Source organism: Vulpes vulpes, chromosome 2 (assembly GCF_048418805.1).
Source record: "Vulpes vulpes isolate BD-2025 chromosome 2, VulVul3, whole genome shotgun sequence".
NCBI classification, from domain to species: domain Eukaryota; kingdom Metazoa; phylum Chordata; class Mammalia; order Carnivora; family Canidae; genus Vulpes; species Vulpes vulpes.
Window position 1 is genome coordinate 64,392,680 of NC_132781.1, and position 19,478 is coordinate 64,412,157.

General features: G+C 37.5%; 1 protein-coding gene across 1 annotated transcript; it reads right to left on the minus strand.

Moving 5' to 3' along the window:
- Positions 1-2,209: 2,209 nt before the first annotated feature.
- Positions 2,210-15,687, minus strand: ENAM (enamelin). Its single transcript, XM_026003468.2, has 8 exons — positions 15,634-15,687; positions 13,769-13,837; positions 13,602-13,646; positions 12,651-12,692; positions 10,639-10,902; positions 9,238-9,300; positions 7,335-7,385; positions 2,210-5,065 (listed from the first exon to the last, which is right to left on the minus strand). Exons 1-8 carry the CDS (start codon positions 15,685-15,687, stop codon positions 2,210-2,212), a joined length of 3,444 nt encoding a protein of 1,147 aa, XP_025859253.1.
- Positions 15,688-19,478: the final 3,791 nt, after the last annotated feature.

A 19,478-nucleotide genomic window follows, 5' to 3' on the forward strand; every position in this document is an offset into this window, starting at 1 on the left:
TCCCCTTATTTTTCACTCTGTATCCTCAAATTCAATATCTATTGATATTTCTGTCCCATTGTGCTTTTACATTTTACATTATGGAGGTCTTAGATGATAATTTAAGCCATGGTGCCTCATAGGTGAAGATGTGTCAATACATCTGCCAAAACAAATATATGATTCATATATTTTATGAAATATTGAAGTGAATGCGGATTTTACAATGAAAGTATTCATATCTAGATTAAAGATCATTTAGAAAGAAAATGAAACAAAAATGTACTTTTATTTTGATGAGGATAATTCTTTAGGGACAGTTTTATATAGAAAAAGTTAATGACTTTTCAGTGTGTGATTAAAATATAAAAGTGTGAGTGGGGGGATTTTAGTGACTAAATAATAATACCTCTAAGATCTACCTAAATAATCTACCTCTAAGATCCCTTCTTACCCTGAGATTCTATGTTCTGCAAATGTTGCTGAGTATATAAAGCTACAGAATATGACATGGCTAATTCAGTATCTCATATGGTTTACCCACAGGAAAAGCACACCACAGGATTTTCATGGGAGTTTTGAAAGCCATTTTAAAATTGGTAAATCAATATTTATTGGGTATATACTATGTGCAAGACACTGTGCCAAGACCTTCCGTAGACTCAAAGGACAAGATTCCTTTCCTCTTGGTGTTTTCAATATTGTATATTCTAAAGTATCTCAGATCTTCTTATAGGAAATTTTCTCCTGAGAAACTCCTTAGAGTTAGAAGTAACTTTCTAGATAATTCTGAGCATTCTTCCCCTCTAGGAAGGAATATGCTGATAGTAGGCCAAAATGCCATTATTAAAAAACAAAACAAAACCCCTGGATGTATTCTAGCAAGGCAATACAGAAATCTCTACTTTACAAAATAATTTACACTATTTAATCAGGATATAATGAAACTATGTCTGCAAATAATTCTACCAGGACATGAAAAATAAGACTTTATGTTGGTAGTAGCATATGCCAGTACAGTCACTTAAACTATTAAGGAAAATTGACCATTGAGTGTTTCTCTTATTTGATTAAGATAGTGTTTCCCAAAACGTATTCTCTAGATCCTGCAGAATATGAATTGGTGATGGCGTGTCACAAGTCCCACACTTTTTATCTGGATGCTCAGTCCCAGAGTGGCAGGGTTTCCCTCCCCACATTCTTAAGCCTTGTCTCCAGGCTGCTAGTTCTAGGTCACTAGCCTGTCTTCTCCCATACTTCTTGAATGTGTTCCTCTGGCTAAGCTGTATCTATCTGGTAAAGGCCATAAGAAAGTTAAAAAACAAAAGGAGGTACCAGTGTTTACTCTTTCTGAAATATGTTCTACAATGATAATTAGACTGGATCAAAAAACTAGCATAGAATTTGGAAAGTAGACACAAAAAGCAAGAGAGATACATTGTCTTAAGATATGAAAATGGTGTAGCAGGAAAAAAGATAAATTGAAGGGGAGAAGTTCAGAGAAGAAAAGGATTGATTGACAAGTGATCCATTGGGAGACAGAACAGAAAGATGGGAAGAGGGGAAAGCATAATGAAGAAGGTAGAGGTCAAGACTAGTGATGGTTGATGATAGCGTAGTATGTAAAAAGTGACAGAAGGTGGGAAATATGGGGAAAGAAAGTTAGGAAGCTATTTTGACAGAAAGAAAACACAGAAGGGAGAAAGGAAATGATAAAGAGGGAAGTGTGGGAGATTAAAGATGTCAGAAAAATATTAGCTAGGAAAAAGCTTGACAAAGACCAACATAAGAAAAAAACTGTACAATCACTTGGATTATACTGATATATAGATATCCATACATAAAATGGAAAGTTCATCTGCCTTTCTGTCTTGCAAAACCAGAGAACTTTGCAAGTATGGAACTTTGAAAGAAAAAGAAAGAATCGACAAACAAAGGGAAACCAACCCAGACAAGTGGCTTCCAAGTTTCAAGGTGATGGAGGTCATAGCCTTTCTGCTTCTTTTTAAGGTCTGTGTTAACTAGTGGCAGTATGGAATCTAGCAACCCCTGGAGGCCCAACCTCATCATCATCACCTGGGCCACTATGCCTATTGCTGGAATGGGGATAACTTAAGGATCACCAAGAGGGTCAGATAATTAACTGAGTCTGGGAGCGGGGAATGTTGGGGAACCACTGTAGAATATCACATATTTTCTTTCCCCAAAGAGTGTTTTGTTGCAATAATCCCTAGGCCTGAAGCAGCAAGCAGTCTTGTACATGGTCCTGTGGATTGGTCCCTAATTGAAGAGAATCAAATGGAGTGTGTTCACCAGCACTAAGTGGGTCTACATTTATACTCTGAAACTGTGCCCCAGTAGCTAACCTAGACAATGAGTTAGGATTTTCGGTAGGCATAATCGGCTCTTCATCAAATGGGCCTTGCCTTCCGATGCTAGATGGAGTTCCTGTGCTGGAGGAGTGATACTTTGTTATTTTGGAGCCAAAGCATGGTAACTGTATGATGCTTGATGGCCTTTGTTGCTGCCTGTCACCCTCATTTCCTTGCACTTCACTTTGGATTCCTTCTGGCTCAGGGCCTTCATCAGGTGTACCAATAACAAGTTGTTCAGGAGTAAGGTCAACGGTTCTTTCACTGAGCTGGTTGTCTTCAAATATCTCTTCCAAAACATTGTTGCCATCTCCTCCAAGATCACTTGTGAGACAAGGTGTATTCTTTGATTGAAGGGAACCGGCTTCAGGAAACGGCATAATTCCCCTTTGGCTCAGTTGATTCTTCATAGAGCATGGTGTGTTCCTTCTCAGAGTGGACACATCATCTCTAAAAGGACTTAGGTTTTGACTTTCTCCAGGCATTCTTTTCTCTGAGCTGTTTCTTTGGCCAGGTAGGTTGCTGGCAGGAGAGATGGTATCTCTTGCATGATTAGCATGACTATCTTCTGTGTACAGAGGACTGGTGTCCTCATTCTCCCCTGGTGCAAGATCAAAGGGTGGAGTGTAGTCCTGTAGAGCAAGTGGATTGTCCTTGTGTCCTGGGGAGCCACCAGCACAGCAAGGGCCTCTCTGGCTTAGGTGAAATACATGTGCTTCTTTTTGACCTGCTGGGTAACTTGGAGGAATTAAATCTGGGAAAGCCAAATGTTCTCCCTCTGGTGAATTTAACCTAGTAATCTGCATGCCGTAATTCAAATTCTCACCTTCACGCCATGTTGGATTTTTCTGAAGCCCAGCTGGGGAATTACTAGGATAGGGCTGGTTCTCTTTCTGGTGTGGTGGACTAGGGGGCGCTTTGTGTGAAGTTGTTGGCTGATCCCAGTAATTTCTGTTAAAAAATGGCTGCCTTTCTTTCTGTCCTTGGGCTTGAACCCTGTGGTCCCAGGAGTTCCAAGAAGGAAACAGAGGGCTTTCTTCTTGTCTGACAGCATTATTAGCATAATAGCCCCTGCTCTCCACAGGTGGTGGTACAGTGGGAGCTGTATTATATGATGGAAAATTCTCATCTGGGTTCCAGGGGTAAAACTCACCATAAGGGAAATCCTCCCTGGTTTTTGATGGATTATCTAAGGAATAGGGAAGGTATTCCTTTGGTTGATTTACCGTATATTGCTCGCCTTCATAGTGCCTAACTGTTGGACCTTCTTTAAAGCTTGGCTCTTCCATTCCCCATCTACTTTGTCCTGGGAAAGTTTCATCTCCAGTTGGATCAATTGGGTCCTCTTCATTGTAAGGGACTGTTTCTTTCAGCTCTGGAGTATTTATGGGATACAGCGAATTTTTGGGTTGCCCTATTGTGTTGGGAGAGTCATCTCTCTCATCCCATCTATTGCTTCTAAGGTATGGTGAATTTTCCCTGGGATCATAAGAGTTATAGTCAGGGTAGTAAACACCTCCCCTAGAGCCCTGGGAAGGAGGAGGTAAGAGTTCCTCCTGCCTCCCAGGATCTTCCTTAAAAGATGGAGAGATTTCTTGGTGATGCCAAGTATTTCTTCCAGCAGGAAAATGTTCTCTTGCAGGGGAAGGAATTTCCTCAGGGAATACAGGTTGATATGTACTGTGCTTTAATTCTGGCCGATGAGTTTCTGATTCATATGGGTTTCTTCTTGGCTCTAAAATAATCCCTTTGGGCAAATTCTGGCTTTGGGTTTGTCCATCAGAATTTGGGGCTCTTCTGGAATCTCCTCGTGAGTAATAAGAGTTTTCATGTTGGTCAACAGAATTAAAATTTGGGACTAGCACATTACTCTCAGGGGGAGACAGTTTATAGTTTGATTTGTTAACTCCATAATCTTGAGAGTTTCTCCAGGGGCCAGATGGATCCCTTGTCGGAATGACTATTCTTTCTTTTGGGCCTACTGGTTTCTCTCCTGGATTTTGGATTTTTTCATTGTGGACAACAGTACCATGTTTGGGACCCAGAGGAGCGACACTGGTTCCCATAGGGTGTTTATTTGGTCCCTGAGGCTTTCTTCTGACATTCCCCAGATTTCCTGCATGATTAGGAGAATTCCCTCTTGCAGTAGAAGCATAAGCCTTACGATAGATTGGATTTCCTGGACGCATTGCTTGTTTGCGTTCCAAAGCAAAGGAGTTCCACCGAGGACCCCTTTGTACCTGTTGATTTCGGTAAAAAGGCCCATTCTGTCTGTGCCCCATGAAAGTACCAGTGGGACGCCATTGTCTCCCCGCAGGAAAATTTCGGATGTTAGGATTTGGATAATTTTCATGAATATTTGGCTGATTTGGTCCCCATGAGATTTGAGTTCTTGGTACTCCCTGGCCTGAAATATTAACTGTAGCGGGTGAGATAACCCCGTTTTGAGCCGTAGGATTACTCACAGTGTTTGGGCCAGGCCCACTGTTTCCTGTTGGGCTGGTGTCATTTCCACTCTGACTCCCTCCAGGATTTGGTTGAGTAGAATTAGTCTCGGGACCTGTTGAATTACCTGAGGGCTCAGCAGCCGGACTCTCTGCTTTAGGAGGATCTTTTTCTTTGGGTTTTTCAAAATCTTGTTCAAACATCTCTTCTGAATAATAAGGAGGACGACCCCCAAATCCCTGATATCCAAAATATCCAAAGTAAGGATTCTGTAGGGAAGAAGGTAGAAATTGGTAATTACTCTTTGTTTCCCACCATGCTGTGGGGTGGAATTTTTTTACTGTAATAGAGAAATTAGCCACATGCTTCTTTTAAAACCATTAGCTATACTTTTTTTCTTCAAAGTTAATTCTTTCTGTTCCCTTCTGGTTCTCTCTTTGAGTACTCTTTCAGACTGTTAGTTCTCAGTTTTCTTTTCCTAGGCCTGGATCCTAAATCTGAGAGGTTTTTGTCTTTTTAGCAAAGGATTCCATTTTCTCTCCTTCTCATTCTTCTTTTCTCATTTTGTACACCTGCCTCAAACAGTCTATTGCAGGCCAATTTTTTCAATACAGATGCATATCAGTGACCCCCAATGCCATAAGTCTGGCCCATGACACTCCCTCCTGAGGCTGAAGCAGCAAGACTGCATCACTGAAGATCTCATGGGTACCTGCAATGGACTATGCCCCCCCCCAAACTTCCTTCTCCCATATTCTATATCTAAGCAACATTTGCCACTATCTACCCAGTTTTCCGGGTTTCTCCTTTTCTCTATTTCCCCCAGACAATTAATAACCAAGTTCTATAAAATCTAAACTTCCATCCTGTCCCTCTTCCTTTATTCCCAGTACCCTTGAACTATTGGAGTAGTTTTCTTACTGGTTACTCCGGGTATAATTTTCCGTCTAATCTTGTCTCTCCACTGCCGTCAGAACAGTAGAGGCTGGGGGTGGGGGGTGGTGGAACTTCTGTCACTTTCCCCTTTAAATATTATTTAAAGTTGCCCTTACCTTACAAGATAAACTCTAAACCCCATATCATAACATAAAAAGCAGCATGGCATGGCCTAAAGAGTGGAGCTCTAGACAGATATGGGTTCAAATCCCTGTTCCTCCAGTATTAATAGTATGATTCAGGGCTAACGTCAGTTTATATATATTTATTATTTGTAAACTCAAGATAATAAAAGGATATCTATCTCATAGGTTGTCATGAGGGTCAAAAGAGATAACATATATAAAGCTCTGTGCCTGGTACTTAGTAAATACCTTGGAAAAGGCAAATGTGGTCAAAATACACCATGGACTACTACTAAGCCTTAAGAAAGAAGGAAACTTCAATAGATGACAACATGGATGAACCTTGAGGACATTATGCTAAGTGACATGACAGGAGGAGGAAAACAGACTTTTTCATGCCTATGCTAACTGCCTGGGCCCTTATGCTTTTATTTTCTCATGTTATTGTTTTGAAAATTTGAAGTGCCAGTTTCTGGGTTGCAGGCAATTATCTGAATCATTTTTATCTGGCAATTCTAGTTTCAAAAGGATATTTTTATTTTATTTTTTACACTTTTTTAATTAAAAAAAATTTAAAGTGTGTTTGTTTATTTAAGCAATCTCCATATTCAACGTGGGACTCAAACTTAGGCCCTCAAGATGGAGAGTTGCTTGCTCTTCTAACTGGGCCAGCCAGGCACACCTTTTTAAAAGCACCTCATGCCATTACTTCCAATGTCATTATTTTAACTCCTTCCTTGCTCCCTTTTCCAACCCCTCATCCTCCAGAGTCATTTCACTGAGGACATATCATATTTTTAGGGAGAAAAAAGGGAAGTAAGCTCCAGGGGTGGATTTCCATGCCACAATCACTATAATGACTTTTTTGATGACACAGGGGCTAGAATATTTTAACAATGTATCACTCTGTGACATGCATTTGGCTCTTCTAGTGTGGTGTGGTAGAGAAGCCATTGGATGGGGTGTCAAACGAGCTCTAGGTTCAATTTATCCACTAACTCAGTGGATAGTAGTTGAATAGTAATTTACCTTTTTGGGGCTTCAGTTTATTTGTTCAATGAAGGAGTTAGATGATTACTTAATTCCCTTCTGGGGGTAACTTTCTAGGATGTGTTTCCTTCCTTCTCTGCTTTTTAGTTGCTCCATCACTGTCCAGAGTCCAAAGACTCTAGAGCAAAGGTTATTAGGTTATCCTTCTTAGAGAGAGACAGAGAATAAAAGAGAGAAAAAGAGAGGGAGAGAGAGAAGAAGGGGGATAAGGAGAGGGAGGGAGTGGGGGAGAAAGGGAGAGAGAGAGGGAGAGAGTTCAGTACATGTAGAGGAGAAATGATGTATTTATTTTTGTTACTAGCTTTTTTCTTATATCACAGGCACTTGAGCTACAAATTCATGTGTTGAATTTTAAAAATAGGAATTAAAAAGCACAGGCTAATGGATTGTAATTCCTAATGGGGAATGTAGCTCTACTTATACTCACCCCGCCTTCTTCATTGCTGACTGGCGGACGTCCATAACCTGGTGGTACCCTCTGAAATGTGCAAAACATAATGAATGCAAGAGAAAACCACATTCTATACTGCCATTTGCTTGTACAGCTCACGGTATCTAAAAATAGTCCAACTCAGTGATTGGGTGTTAGCATTGTTAGTTTTCAGCTTTTGAGTCATTAGCTCTCACAATCTATCTATTAATTCTAATTATTATAATTATAATCCATCAGTGAACACTGGCAAATACAAAGGCTTCAGCTGGATTCTAGATTATCCTACTCAAAATACTATGTATGGTTGCATCTCCTAGCAGTCACCCCATCCCATCACCCCCAACACACAGACAGACAGACAGACACAGACACAAACACAGAGACACACAGACACACAGACACACAGACACACAGACACACACACACACACACACACACGGCGGTGGGGGGGGGAGAGATTTGAGTGCTGTTAGGATCTAAACATCCATATTAGAACATATAACAATAGAGATTAAATAATGATGCTATTTTTAGAGAGTCTGTGTTACATTTAGGATAACAAACTGACAATTTCTCCTGGATTATTACTATAAGTTTTTTTTTTTTTTTATTTGAGCAAGGTTTATTTTCCTAATCAAACTTGGAGGCTGAGTGTTTGCTCAGGGGAAGGTTTAGAAAATTATTCCAACTCCCACAGACCTTCAGGAAGTTCTATGTGGGTGGGATCATAGTTGAGCATGAGAATCATGTTTACCTGCTTTTTGAATCTTTACCTGGTACTGCCTTAGTTAGTAAATACTTTATACTTATATAAAATTATGCCCAGAGTAACCAGTAAGAAAACTACTCCAATAGTTCAAGGGTACTGGGAATAAATAAATAAATAAATACTTAGTTCAGTAGGGCCAATGAAAAAAAAAGTCACTCTTTTAAAGAAAAAAAAGTAAGGAACTCTTACTCCTTGAGTGAATCGTTCCTTATTGATAAAGAGTCTTCTTGGCTATAGAGTTATAGGCAAGAAAAACCAATGCTATAAGCAAATTAAAAAATCATCAAATATTTGCTGTTTCTGTTAGTTAAACAACAATTGTCCTTTAAACTTTTCTTTACTTCAAATAGTTTATTTTGTGATTTAGATTTTTAATGCCTGTGATGCAATTTTAATATTATGTTCTATTTTATTTTATTTTATTTTATTTTATTTTATTTTATTTTATTTTTTTAAAGATTTTATTTATTTATTCATGAGACACACACAGAGAGAGACAGAGGCAGAGACACAGGCAGAGGGAGAAGCAGGCTCCATGCAGGGAGCCCGATGTGGGACTGGATCCCAGGACCCCAGGATCACACCCTGAGCCAAAACAGACACACAACCGCTGAGCCACCCAGGCATCCTTATTTTAATACTTTTAAACTTTAAAGGATTCTTGTAAATATTAATCTTGTAAGATTCTTTATAATGAAATATCTGTGGCTAGAACTAATAAGATATCATAGAAAGCTCTTAATCTAATCATAGCTTATCTTACGATTTTCAAACTCTATTTTGTATCAATTTTCCCATTACATTAAATAAAGACAATCTTTGTATTTTCTATTCTCTTAGGGAAGTGGGGGGATAGTAGTGAAGTAACACAATCCTTTAAAATCAATTCATTAAGTTATTAGTAGTTGGTGATTTCAAATGTTCATGTACCAATCTGAGTAAAAAATTCATTAAACCATTTTTTTCCTACATGATTACAGATATGATGATTTTTTTTCATACTCTCCATATGCCATATGCCACGTGATTGGCATATGGTATTCCATTTAGAGAGTATGAACTCATACCAGTTTGAGATATAACATGTTAGCATTAGTTTTCACTTCTAGTATAAAGAAAAAAACTCACGTGTGGAACTTGCCATGGTGGCTGTTGATAGAGAAATAGCCCATTGCCAAATGGTGGGAATGCCTAAAGAGAAAGCAGGAATCACAGTGATGCAGAAGTGAGAAGAATAAATGGAAAACGAAACAAACCTATTAAATACAATTGTTCAATACTTGGGAGTCTGCATCTCCCTTTGCATTAAACTGTGATTTCCTTCTTTTAGGCCTGAGTTGATAAAAATAACAACAACAACAACAACAGTTAGTATTAGTATCATTAAACACTTATGTTCTAGGTACTGTGCTGAGCATTTTATAGAGGTAAACCAATTAAATCTTCATTTAAACACAGAAGACATGTGCCAAAGACATTTCCTTTCCACTAAAGATTCTGAGGTTCAGAGAAGTTGAGTCATTTGCCTATAATCTCTTAGTTGGTAAATGATCCAGGAGTGTCTTTTCATTCAGTTTTATATTCTCTACATCTATAATAGTGTCTGATAATAAATAAATAAATATATCTGTTAATTGATGAAGAGACAGCATTTTAGAAGTTTCACACTGGATAGTATCTTGAGAAACCATTTGCACACCTTCTTGTTTTCTGTCAGGACTACTTATGCCACACAGAAGAATTGGAAGCAGTGTTAACCTTTCAGATATTTGGGATCATCAAAGCATAGATCTGGAAGGAATTTAGAGATTGTTTCTTTACTCATAGGGAACCTGGAGTCCAGAAGGGTAAGATGACTGCTCAAGATCATTCAACTAATAAGGGCTGGGGATAGAACTTGAATCTCTTTTCCCTTACTCTTCATGTTACAATACCATGCTGTCTCTGCATTTTAAAAATAGCCCCTTTAAGGTTATAGTATTTTGGTCATTTTTTTAAGAAAATATTTTTTTATATTTATTTGAGAGAGAGAGAGAAAGCATGAATGGGGGGCAGACGGAGAGAGAGAAGCAGGCTCCCTGCCAAGTGGGAAGCCTGAGGCAGGGCTACCCCAAAACCCTGGTCATGATCTGAGCTTAAGGTAGATGCTTAACCAACTGAGCCACCCAGGTCCCCTGGTAATTTTTCTTTTTAATGAAAAAAAAATTTTGAAGTAATTTGTATACCTAACGCAGGGCTCAAACTTGTGACTATGGATCAAGAGTTACATGCTCTACTGTCTGAGCTGCCCCTATTTTGGTAACTTTTAATCAAACAAAGGCTGGCAGGCTGAACCTGCCAGGCGATTTTCAGTAGGTGGTGCAGCATCACCTTAGAAGAATGTAAAAGCTAAAGATTCGTTTTCATACATAGCAGTACCTGTATTAAGGAACATTGGATAAATTGTGTATGTGGGGATGGTATAGCTCTCCAAATCCCTCTGAGGCCACTTATTGACTCTGGTTTGGAATTTTGCAGGGCAAGCCTCACCTGAGGTGGCTGGCCTTCCTCTTCTGGCTGTGCTGGGGTAGGTGGTGGCTGCTTTAAAGGTCGCTTTGGTGGTGGTTTTTTTTGTTGAGGCTGGGGTTTCTGAGTCTCTGGGGCTTGATCAGTCTTGCTCTTTTGGCGTTTGAGTGCTGAAGGAGATTTCTGTGGGTGCCCCGTGTTGGGTGGTGGTTGAGGCCACATGGGCATCTGGTACTGTGGGAAGAGCTGAGGCATACTATTCCCATATAAGGGGCCCAGCTGTGCCATCTGCAAAGATAGCAAATAACAGTCAAATTGTGGAAGGGCTGAGATTCCACCTTTATTCATCCACTAATGTTAGTCTCTAAAACTCAACCAAACTTCTTAAAAATTCTATGAAAGTTAACAATGGAAGCCTCCAGATCTTTAGCATTTCTTTAAATGTTGTCTTATGGAAATAATTTCAGTTTTTTTTTTTTTTTTTTTTTTTTTTTTTTTTTTTTTAGAAAACCAACCAAACAAAGCAAAAGACAGAATTAGGTGAGAAATTTCATTTTAAGAATTTGGCTGATAATTTTCTAACTCTGAAGCACTGACTCACGTAAGAAGTGTACAAGTCAGGTTACAGAGGAGTTGACATCAAACTCAAAACTCCTGTGACTTGTTATAAACTAGAAAAGGAGAAAAAGCAGAAAGAAGATAAAGGAAGTGGGAGTGACAAACAGAAAAAAAATAATGAAGAGAGAGAGAATACAAATTCTTTGTATGAACATCTTTATATGGTGCCTATGGTTTTTGGTTATTGGTGAATTTTCATTAATTCCTTCTTCCTTATCAGAATCTCCACAACTTTGAGGCTGGCAGGGAAGCAAAAGTAGTTATAATCTGAAGAAGCTAATTTATGAATTGACCTCCTATAATGTCAGTTCCCATTCAAACATTCCTACTCTAGTTGAACACCAGTCTCTATTCCCAGTCTCCACTAATCAGTATCTTGCTATCTGTTGGGTGATAACACAAATACATTGTAAACGCCATGTGGATTAATGGAAGGTGAAATTGTGAATCTTGCATTATGATGCAGAATTTCATGCCAATTAACTTGATGAAAATTTCAAATCATGGGCAAAGTCACTAGAACCGAGAATGAGAGTTTGAAAGAGTGAGGTCAGTCAATACTTGAAGAGAAAATTGACAAGGATGACGACGATGGTAGGTGAGAAGGTTTCAAAGAGAATGGCTTGAATAACAGAATAAGAGGAAATTGATGGAGTTCTTGATCTTTCCCCCCAGTGGTTCTTAGGATCACCACAAATGTCCAGAGTGACATAATATTGCTATACTGTCATGTAATTTTTTCAGAAAAATTATGCCAAAAGATCCAACTGATACATGATTCATTATTAGTTGGTTCTAAGAATTAGCACTAATGGTTAACCCAAATTTATTTTAAAAAATCATTGCTATATAATTTTAGTGTTATCTTTCAAGATAATCCACATGAAATTTATCCCCCACACACATACAACTGGAGTATTTACTATGCTATTTGTTGTCCTTATTATTTGTGAATGTATGTTGTGTGATCTTTTCCCAGAACCCATTTCTCTTGAATATAAAGAAGGTTGGCAATTAATAACTGATTTTTATTTACATAAGAGAACAACAATAATGAATAAGAAGAAAATTTGGGGTAAGGAGACAGGTGAGACTTTTCTCCCTTAAAAGTCTTAAATTTTTTTTTTTTTAAATTTATTTATGATAGTCAGAGAGAGAGACAGAGACACAGGCAGAGGGAGAAGCAGGCTCCATGCACCGGGAGCCTGATGTGGGATTCAATCCCGGGTCTCCAGGATCGCGCCCTGGGCCAAAGGCAGGCGCCAAACCGCTGTGCCACCCAGGGATCCCTAAAAGTCTTATAATGATTACACTGTAATTAAAACACTGGATTGGTATCTTTATTAGCTATAACAAACTTTATAATGTAATTATCTGTGTATAAATAAGAAATTGTCAGAATACAAAGCAGAACTTACATGTGGGGAGTTCATAAAGTTGAACTGACCATATCGCATCATCTGTGACCAAAAGAATCCAAAAATACAAAGTGAAAACTTTTTATCTAATCAACCCACAGATCATCAGAAAGAAGTTGAATTTCTGATTTTAACATATAGCAGTCATAATGTCTTTTACTAGCTATGCATGAATTTAAATTAAGTATGCGATTAAAACCTTATGTCACTTTAATTTTTTTAGTTGGAATTTTATTTTGAGAAGAATCAAAATAAAATACAGAAAATAAAAATCTTGTCAACTTTGAAGTTTTTTTTTTTTTTTTAAGATTTATTTATTTATTTATGATAGACATAGAGAGAGAGAGAGAGAGGCAGAGACACAGGAGGAGGGAGAAGCAGGCTCCATGCCGGGAGCCGGACGTGGGACTCGATCCTGAGACTCCAGGATCGCGCCCTAGGCCAATGGCAGGCGCTAAACCACTGAGCCACCCAGGGATCCCAACTTTGAAGTTTTTGAATGTTCTACTCAACTTTTGAAGTTCTTGACTTGAGAATGTGATAATTCTATGAAAAGATGATTCTCCTTTCGGATGTACATTGAATTTGGCTAATGACGTTGGCTATGAGTCATGTAGAAGATACTATATGCTTATGTGTCTACCTTCTGAAAACCTTTGGTACAAATGTCAATCTTTGCTGGCTTGAAAACTTAGCAAAGAAACGAACATTAATTATACTTGAACCCATATTTACACTAACCTTGGAAAGGAATATTGAAGTATGTAAGTGTGTATGCTGCTGGGGAAATTACTACTTTGCCTTGACTTGAGAGTTTAAGTCTTTCAAATTTCCCTCTTTCTGTCTCTTTCGTAAGAAATTTTATATAACAGAAAGTTCTCCTTTTTTTAATGGACTCTCAGGACAGGGCTTAGGAAAACTTCTCCCCAGAGACTTAATTAATATACATACCTCCTCACTTTTACTGCTAAATCCAGGCATTCGAGGCATTTGCATCTGGTAGTGAGAGAATATTGGTGACAAATTCAGAACACCAGTTGAAATAAACCCAATAATTATCTCCAAGCTATGCAACAATAGAATACAAAGAAAAGTCCTAAAAAAATTTTGATACTCACTGGCATAGCAAAAGAATTACCAAGCAGACCTAGAAAGACCAGGAGAATCTTCATTTTTCCACTTGGTACCTGGAATACAAAACTGGATTTTATTTTTGGACTGTGAAATGATTCCACTGCTGGCACTCTGCCCAGCTGTCTGTCTGTCACGGAGAACACAGAAATAGACCATGGTGGGGGCCTCGGCTGCCATTTTTGCTTTATAAGAAACTACTAGTTATTACCTGGTACTGTTCTAAACTATGAAAAGGGTCAGGTTAAAAAGGAAAGAGAAAATGGAGAGAGAGAAAGAAGATTGATACTTGAGAAGATGGGAGATGGTTTACAGCACAGGAATATGGACTTTAGAAACTAGGAGTTTACCTGAACAATATGAATATTGGTGACTTTGAGGTGCTAGTTGCTAGGCTGGTTTAGAACAGCATAGTAATGTCCGAGTATAATCACCATTCAGGATGATCTCAGTTTCAGTAAGGGTGGAATCCAAAACCAGTACTTTGAGCTACTTTCTAAGATGCCATAGACAACATTCCATTATATAGAGACTAATTAAATAAGCTGGAATATTCCAGAATTCTATCCTTTTATTCTTTCCTTTATTGTTTTTATTATTGCTTTTATTATTATTTCATCTAAAAAATCATTTCCATTCAAGGGCTGGTCAGAGAAATAGGAAAATATAGGCAAAGGTATATTTATCACTCTGCTAGATACTTTGATTAAATATATGGAGGAAAAGATTGAAGACAGTAGAAGTGAAGTTTGAGAATGTGAACTTACATGTGAAGTTTGAGAATGTTTTCATGGATTTCATTTATCGCCCTCTAGTTATTTATGCAAGCCTTGTCTAATTAAGACTTGTAGTTACATCTTTGAACAAGGTTTTTTTCTGAAGTATTTACTTGTGTAATTCCTTAAGAAAACTCTGTACTATTTGCATATGCAATAGAGGAGAATGAAAGTTTTAATCAGAATGATTTATTTTTGTGGTACATCAGATACAACACAATTCCTAGCATATAGACACCAGTAGTTGCTCAGTCTTTTTTGTTCTTCCTTCCTTTTTCTGGGCATGAAATGCATCTAGAAGTATTTTGAGCCAATGCCATCCTTCTGTTTGCTTCCCATAGGAGCAATATAATTAAAGGACACTTCAGCATTTTCCTAAATTATAAGTGTAATCAATTACCTTTTATATATCAGAAGAATCAGGAGAGTTTAATTAAACAAAGGAAGCAGTAATATGTAAATGCCTTTCCTGTTAATTAAGATTTTTAGAATAATGACTTTGTAGAAAATTAAAAATAACAACTAAAGCTAGTGTTTCCAGTATAGGCTCACAAGAACACAAGGAAACTAACAAAGAGAATATTGGGAAATGTGTTCTTTTCTAAATCTACTTTCTAAGATTATGGCCCAGATTTTGGGTAACTTTTGGTCGTTTAATTTCTCTCTTACCTAATCATCCATTTAATCTCTATAGTAGCTGTTGCTGAGATTTTTTGATAGTGTTACACACTTGAATAAGAAGATGTAGTTTTTTATTTTGCCAGTACTAAGTGCCACTTATTTTCTCTTTTGTAAAGTTAATATATTATACTGGATGACTGATAGTTTCCTTCCATCTCTAAAAGTTCATGATTGGATGAAAGTCTCTGATTAGCTTTTTTTTTTTAACAGAAAATAATATGCATAATGGTTGCTATGGAGTACAAAGACTATGTAAGTTCTTAAGTTTTCATCCCATCTTTGTTTCTCCCTGACATTTAATAGTGTTTTACCCTCTCAAGTGTACTTCATACAATATTTAATATTTAGTTGATATGTACCTGTATATATTATAAAAAATGAATTAAAATACTCACCAAGTTATCTAGCTTAGGAAGAGAGTCTCCATGCCTGTACTGAAACAGCAACATTTTTTCACCAAAATTTTGAAAAATACAGATTTGGCATGAGAAGAAACTCAAACACAGAAATGAGACAAATAAGTGAAATGAATAACAAAACTTCAGCTCTAAGGCAGCGCATGTCATGTTAATTATTTTCTCCAACTATCACCTTAATAGAGGGGCTTCAAAATCAAGCCAAGTCTTTGTTGCTTTAAGAGAAGGGTAAAAGCTAAATCAGAGAGAAAATGGCCCAGGAACGGCATTTTAAGATACTTCTAATGCAATGTTGACAAAACTTGACTGCTCTACAGGGAGATGTACAAAAGCATAATATTAAATGAGATCTAAATAGGTTGGAAGAAAAGTTAGAAGAAAAACAATTGAGTAAATAAACATAGTTTAAAGTTTTATCAGAAGATCAGTATGCAGACAATGACTATATAACCAACATCAAAGAATGCAATAAGGACGTCAATCAATATCTATGAATTCAGTTCATTTTTCACACTCTGTTATTTATGCTGATAATCTCTAATACTCACCTGATGCCAGTTAGTAGCTCCAATATATAACAAATAACTTTTACTTGAACTTTGTTAGCCTGTCTTTGAAATATATTCTTACTGGTCTACAGTATAAATACAAGTTGCTGAAGCCAAGGAGATCTCAAGGAGCAAGACACATTTATTTCTTAATAATAAAACAAAAATGCTTCATAAAGATGTCATGTTGTGTAACAAAAAGGCTTAAAATAAAAAAAAAAAAATTCCTCCTGTAGGAAAGCTTGGGATAGCAAGGTCACATTTAAGCTCTGTTGTAGACCTGTATAGCCAATCAGCTTTGAGAAAGATGGTTTTGCCATCACAAGAGTTTAAGGTAAAAAAACACATCCAATGTAAATTTATAATGTGTTATTATAGGAGCTGTCAAATCAAGTCTCTTATTATGTATAATAACAGTCCAGGAAAATGAGCTTACAGCTGTAAGATTTAGAAGATGCTTTCCTTGATGAATTTGGGGTTTTTAAAGTATAGAAACTTTGTTTATACAAAGATATTTAGGGAACAAGAGTGAATATTAACTATATCCTGTTGTGATAAATCATTGACTATCATTGAAATCAGACCAATATATACACATACTGTAATGTCATCTATTCAATTAATATTTATTTAATACATAATTAAAATTAGCCATAATGTTGTATACATGGACTACTCAGTGACTTCATTTGGTTTGTATTACATAAGGCTACCAGGACATAGTGTTCTTTTTGAAGTCAAATATAGTTGAGTCACTTGGGCTTCAGAGTTTTGGATCAGATAGGCAAAATGATAAATGAACTTTCAGCTATTCATGATGATACAACCTCATGAAAATATGAGTCAAGAAATTTACTGAAGAGGTTATGGATGTTTTTTGAAATCTGACTTTTAATAGTAAAGCTTTCACTTCTAAAGAATGGGAAATTTTTACTTTTCGTTAATAAGAGCAAATTTGCTCTCTTTGCTGTACTTGGATTCCCCTGTTCTCTTATAGCTCCACAAGAGAAAAAATGTGTAGTGGTGATCTTTGCTTATTTCAATGCTAACATTTAAAAATTAAGAATATTCTAATTTGATGCCAACAACTGGTTCCTACTCGGTATGATTGTGCAAATCAGTTCATCCAGTGCTTTCACAGGGGGCTGCTCTTCCTCTAAGGTGCCAGGGGTGCTTTATCCTTCCTCTTGGGCCAAATAATCCTGCATTTCTTAGCACTCCCATCCACCTCCCACCATTTCCCTGAATCTAGTACCACAATGAATATAATTGCACCAGGGGGGTTGATTTTAAATTAGGTTCTAGATACCTTTTAAGTCTGTCTGTATTCAAGATATACAAAGGTCTACCTGCTGCAAATGCCTGTCTGTCTTGGATTTTGTAGGAACTGAGTAGCAGCTATATTGCTATTTGTACTCTGTGGATGTTGAGATGAAATTTGCAAGTGGTAGGACACCTAGGGGACTGTGTATTCATGTTGGTGAAATGAGAATCATGATGCTGGGTGACACTGGCCTCTGCTGTCCCCTTCTTAGAGAGACTGGAGTTTTTCTTTTGGCCTTAGCCATTTAGGTTATTTTGAGTTGTCACTAAACTTCACTTTTATTTTTAAAGTAAGCTCTAGGCCCAACGTGGGGCTTGAACCCATGACCCTGAAATCAGGAGTCACATGCTCCACCAACTGAGCCAGGCAGGTGCCCCTACTTTTGATTACTTTCTTTATTTACCCTTGTTCCCTCTGCCACAAGGCTGGTTAATGGCCATGAAATAATTAATGTTTTAAATATCCAGCTGAGCTACTGAATGGGTGAATTCTTAGTAGTGGTGAGTAGGATAGAAGAAACAATCAAGTTTCTTTTTTTCTTCCAAAACACTGAAGAAGTGCTTAACTTGATAAAATATTTCGAAACCAGTCTTTTGTGACTTTTTCCCTTTACTCCAATCATCTCTGTTGATTTTATAAATTCTTTTTCTGTCCTAACAATTTAACAATTACAACTACGAGTGATCGTGTTAATTATTTGGCCTTTAAAAAATTTTAAGTGTGTCTCCTTTAATTTTAATCTGTGTTTCCCTTCTTGTCTATAAAACAAGTCTTCTTAACCTCCTAACTGGGATTTGTAAATGTAAGAAACTGTATATATGAATTTGTGTATTTGGGGGTAAATGCATTTTTTTTTTACCTGAAGGAGAGCCCATATCATCCAAAGGTCTCTGACTTCCCCAATGTTTTTTTTTTTTTTTTTTTGCCTCAATTTATTAAAATTCTCTCATTGTCCTAGATTTGAAACTAGTAGGAACAGAAAAGTCTTTTGGTTTCTTACTATAATGGAAAGAGGCCAGGCTTTGGAGTTAGCAGGCATGAGTTTAAACCTCTTACAAATATCCAGCTGTTTGCTTTCCTGTTTAGTAAAATAAGGGTACTAAGTTTCTTCTAAGAAGTAGATGAAATAATGCATGCAAAGTGCCTGGCATCGATTAGGTACTGAGTGATGATCAGTGACTGGTCAGTACATGAAGGTACTCTCGTTCTACATTACACTTTATAATGATTTATTTATCTTACTTTAATTCTACTATCTTTACATTATACCTTGTCATGATTTACTAAGGACTTCAGAGGAATAAAGGCAGTTTTCAGAGCAAATAGATCCTCCTCTAAGCACATCTGTGGCGCTAAGTCCTATGGACTGTTATTAGTAGGACACTCTTAACACTGCGGGACTAGTGAATGAAACACTTGAGATGAGTAGTGTCTTAGGAAATCGTTACTGGTGGCCACATAGCTTCTAAGTACTCATGACCTTGACTTCTCTCTGGAATCATTTTTTTAAAAGTATCTTACCACCAATTTTTAAAAAAGGATTTTATTTATTTATTCATGAGAGACAGAGAGAGAGGGAGAGACACAGCCAGAGGGAGAAGCAGGCTCCACACAAGGATCCCGATGTGGGACTCCATTCCAGGACCCCAGGACCACTCCCTGAGCCCAAGGCAGACACTAAATCACTGAGCCACCCAGGCATCCTTCTCTGGAACCATTTGAATAGCATATGCCTAGGCTCTAAATGTGAGACACTCTTCTGTCGTAGGAGAAGAGGAGGTGTTGTTGAACTCTCGCAGATTAAATGGTTGATAATGTTTTATTCTACAAACATTTCCTGAGTGGCCTCTTCATGTGAAGCCCCAGCTTTGGTGCCCACTCATCCTACACAAGGTACGAGGAAGGAAGTTTTCTGAGTCAGAACTCAGCATTGGGTTGGAACTCCAACTTCC

Bases quoted from the DNA above. Each gene is read 5' to 3' on its own strand.
- ENAM (XM_026003468.2), bottom strand. From the start codon at position 15,687: ATGTTGCTGTTTCAGTACAGGCATGGAGACTCTCTTCCTAAGCTAGAT. The intron at 7,386-9,237 runs GTGAGTTTTTTT...TGCACATTTCAG, and splicing joins CACCATGGCAAGTTCCACAC to AGGGTACCACCAGGTTATGG. The intron at 5,066-7,334 runs GTGAGTATAAGT...TCTTCCCTACAG, and splicing joins TCAGCAATGAAGAAGGCGGG to AATCCTTACTTTGGATATTT.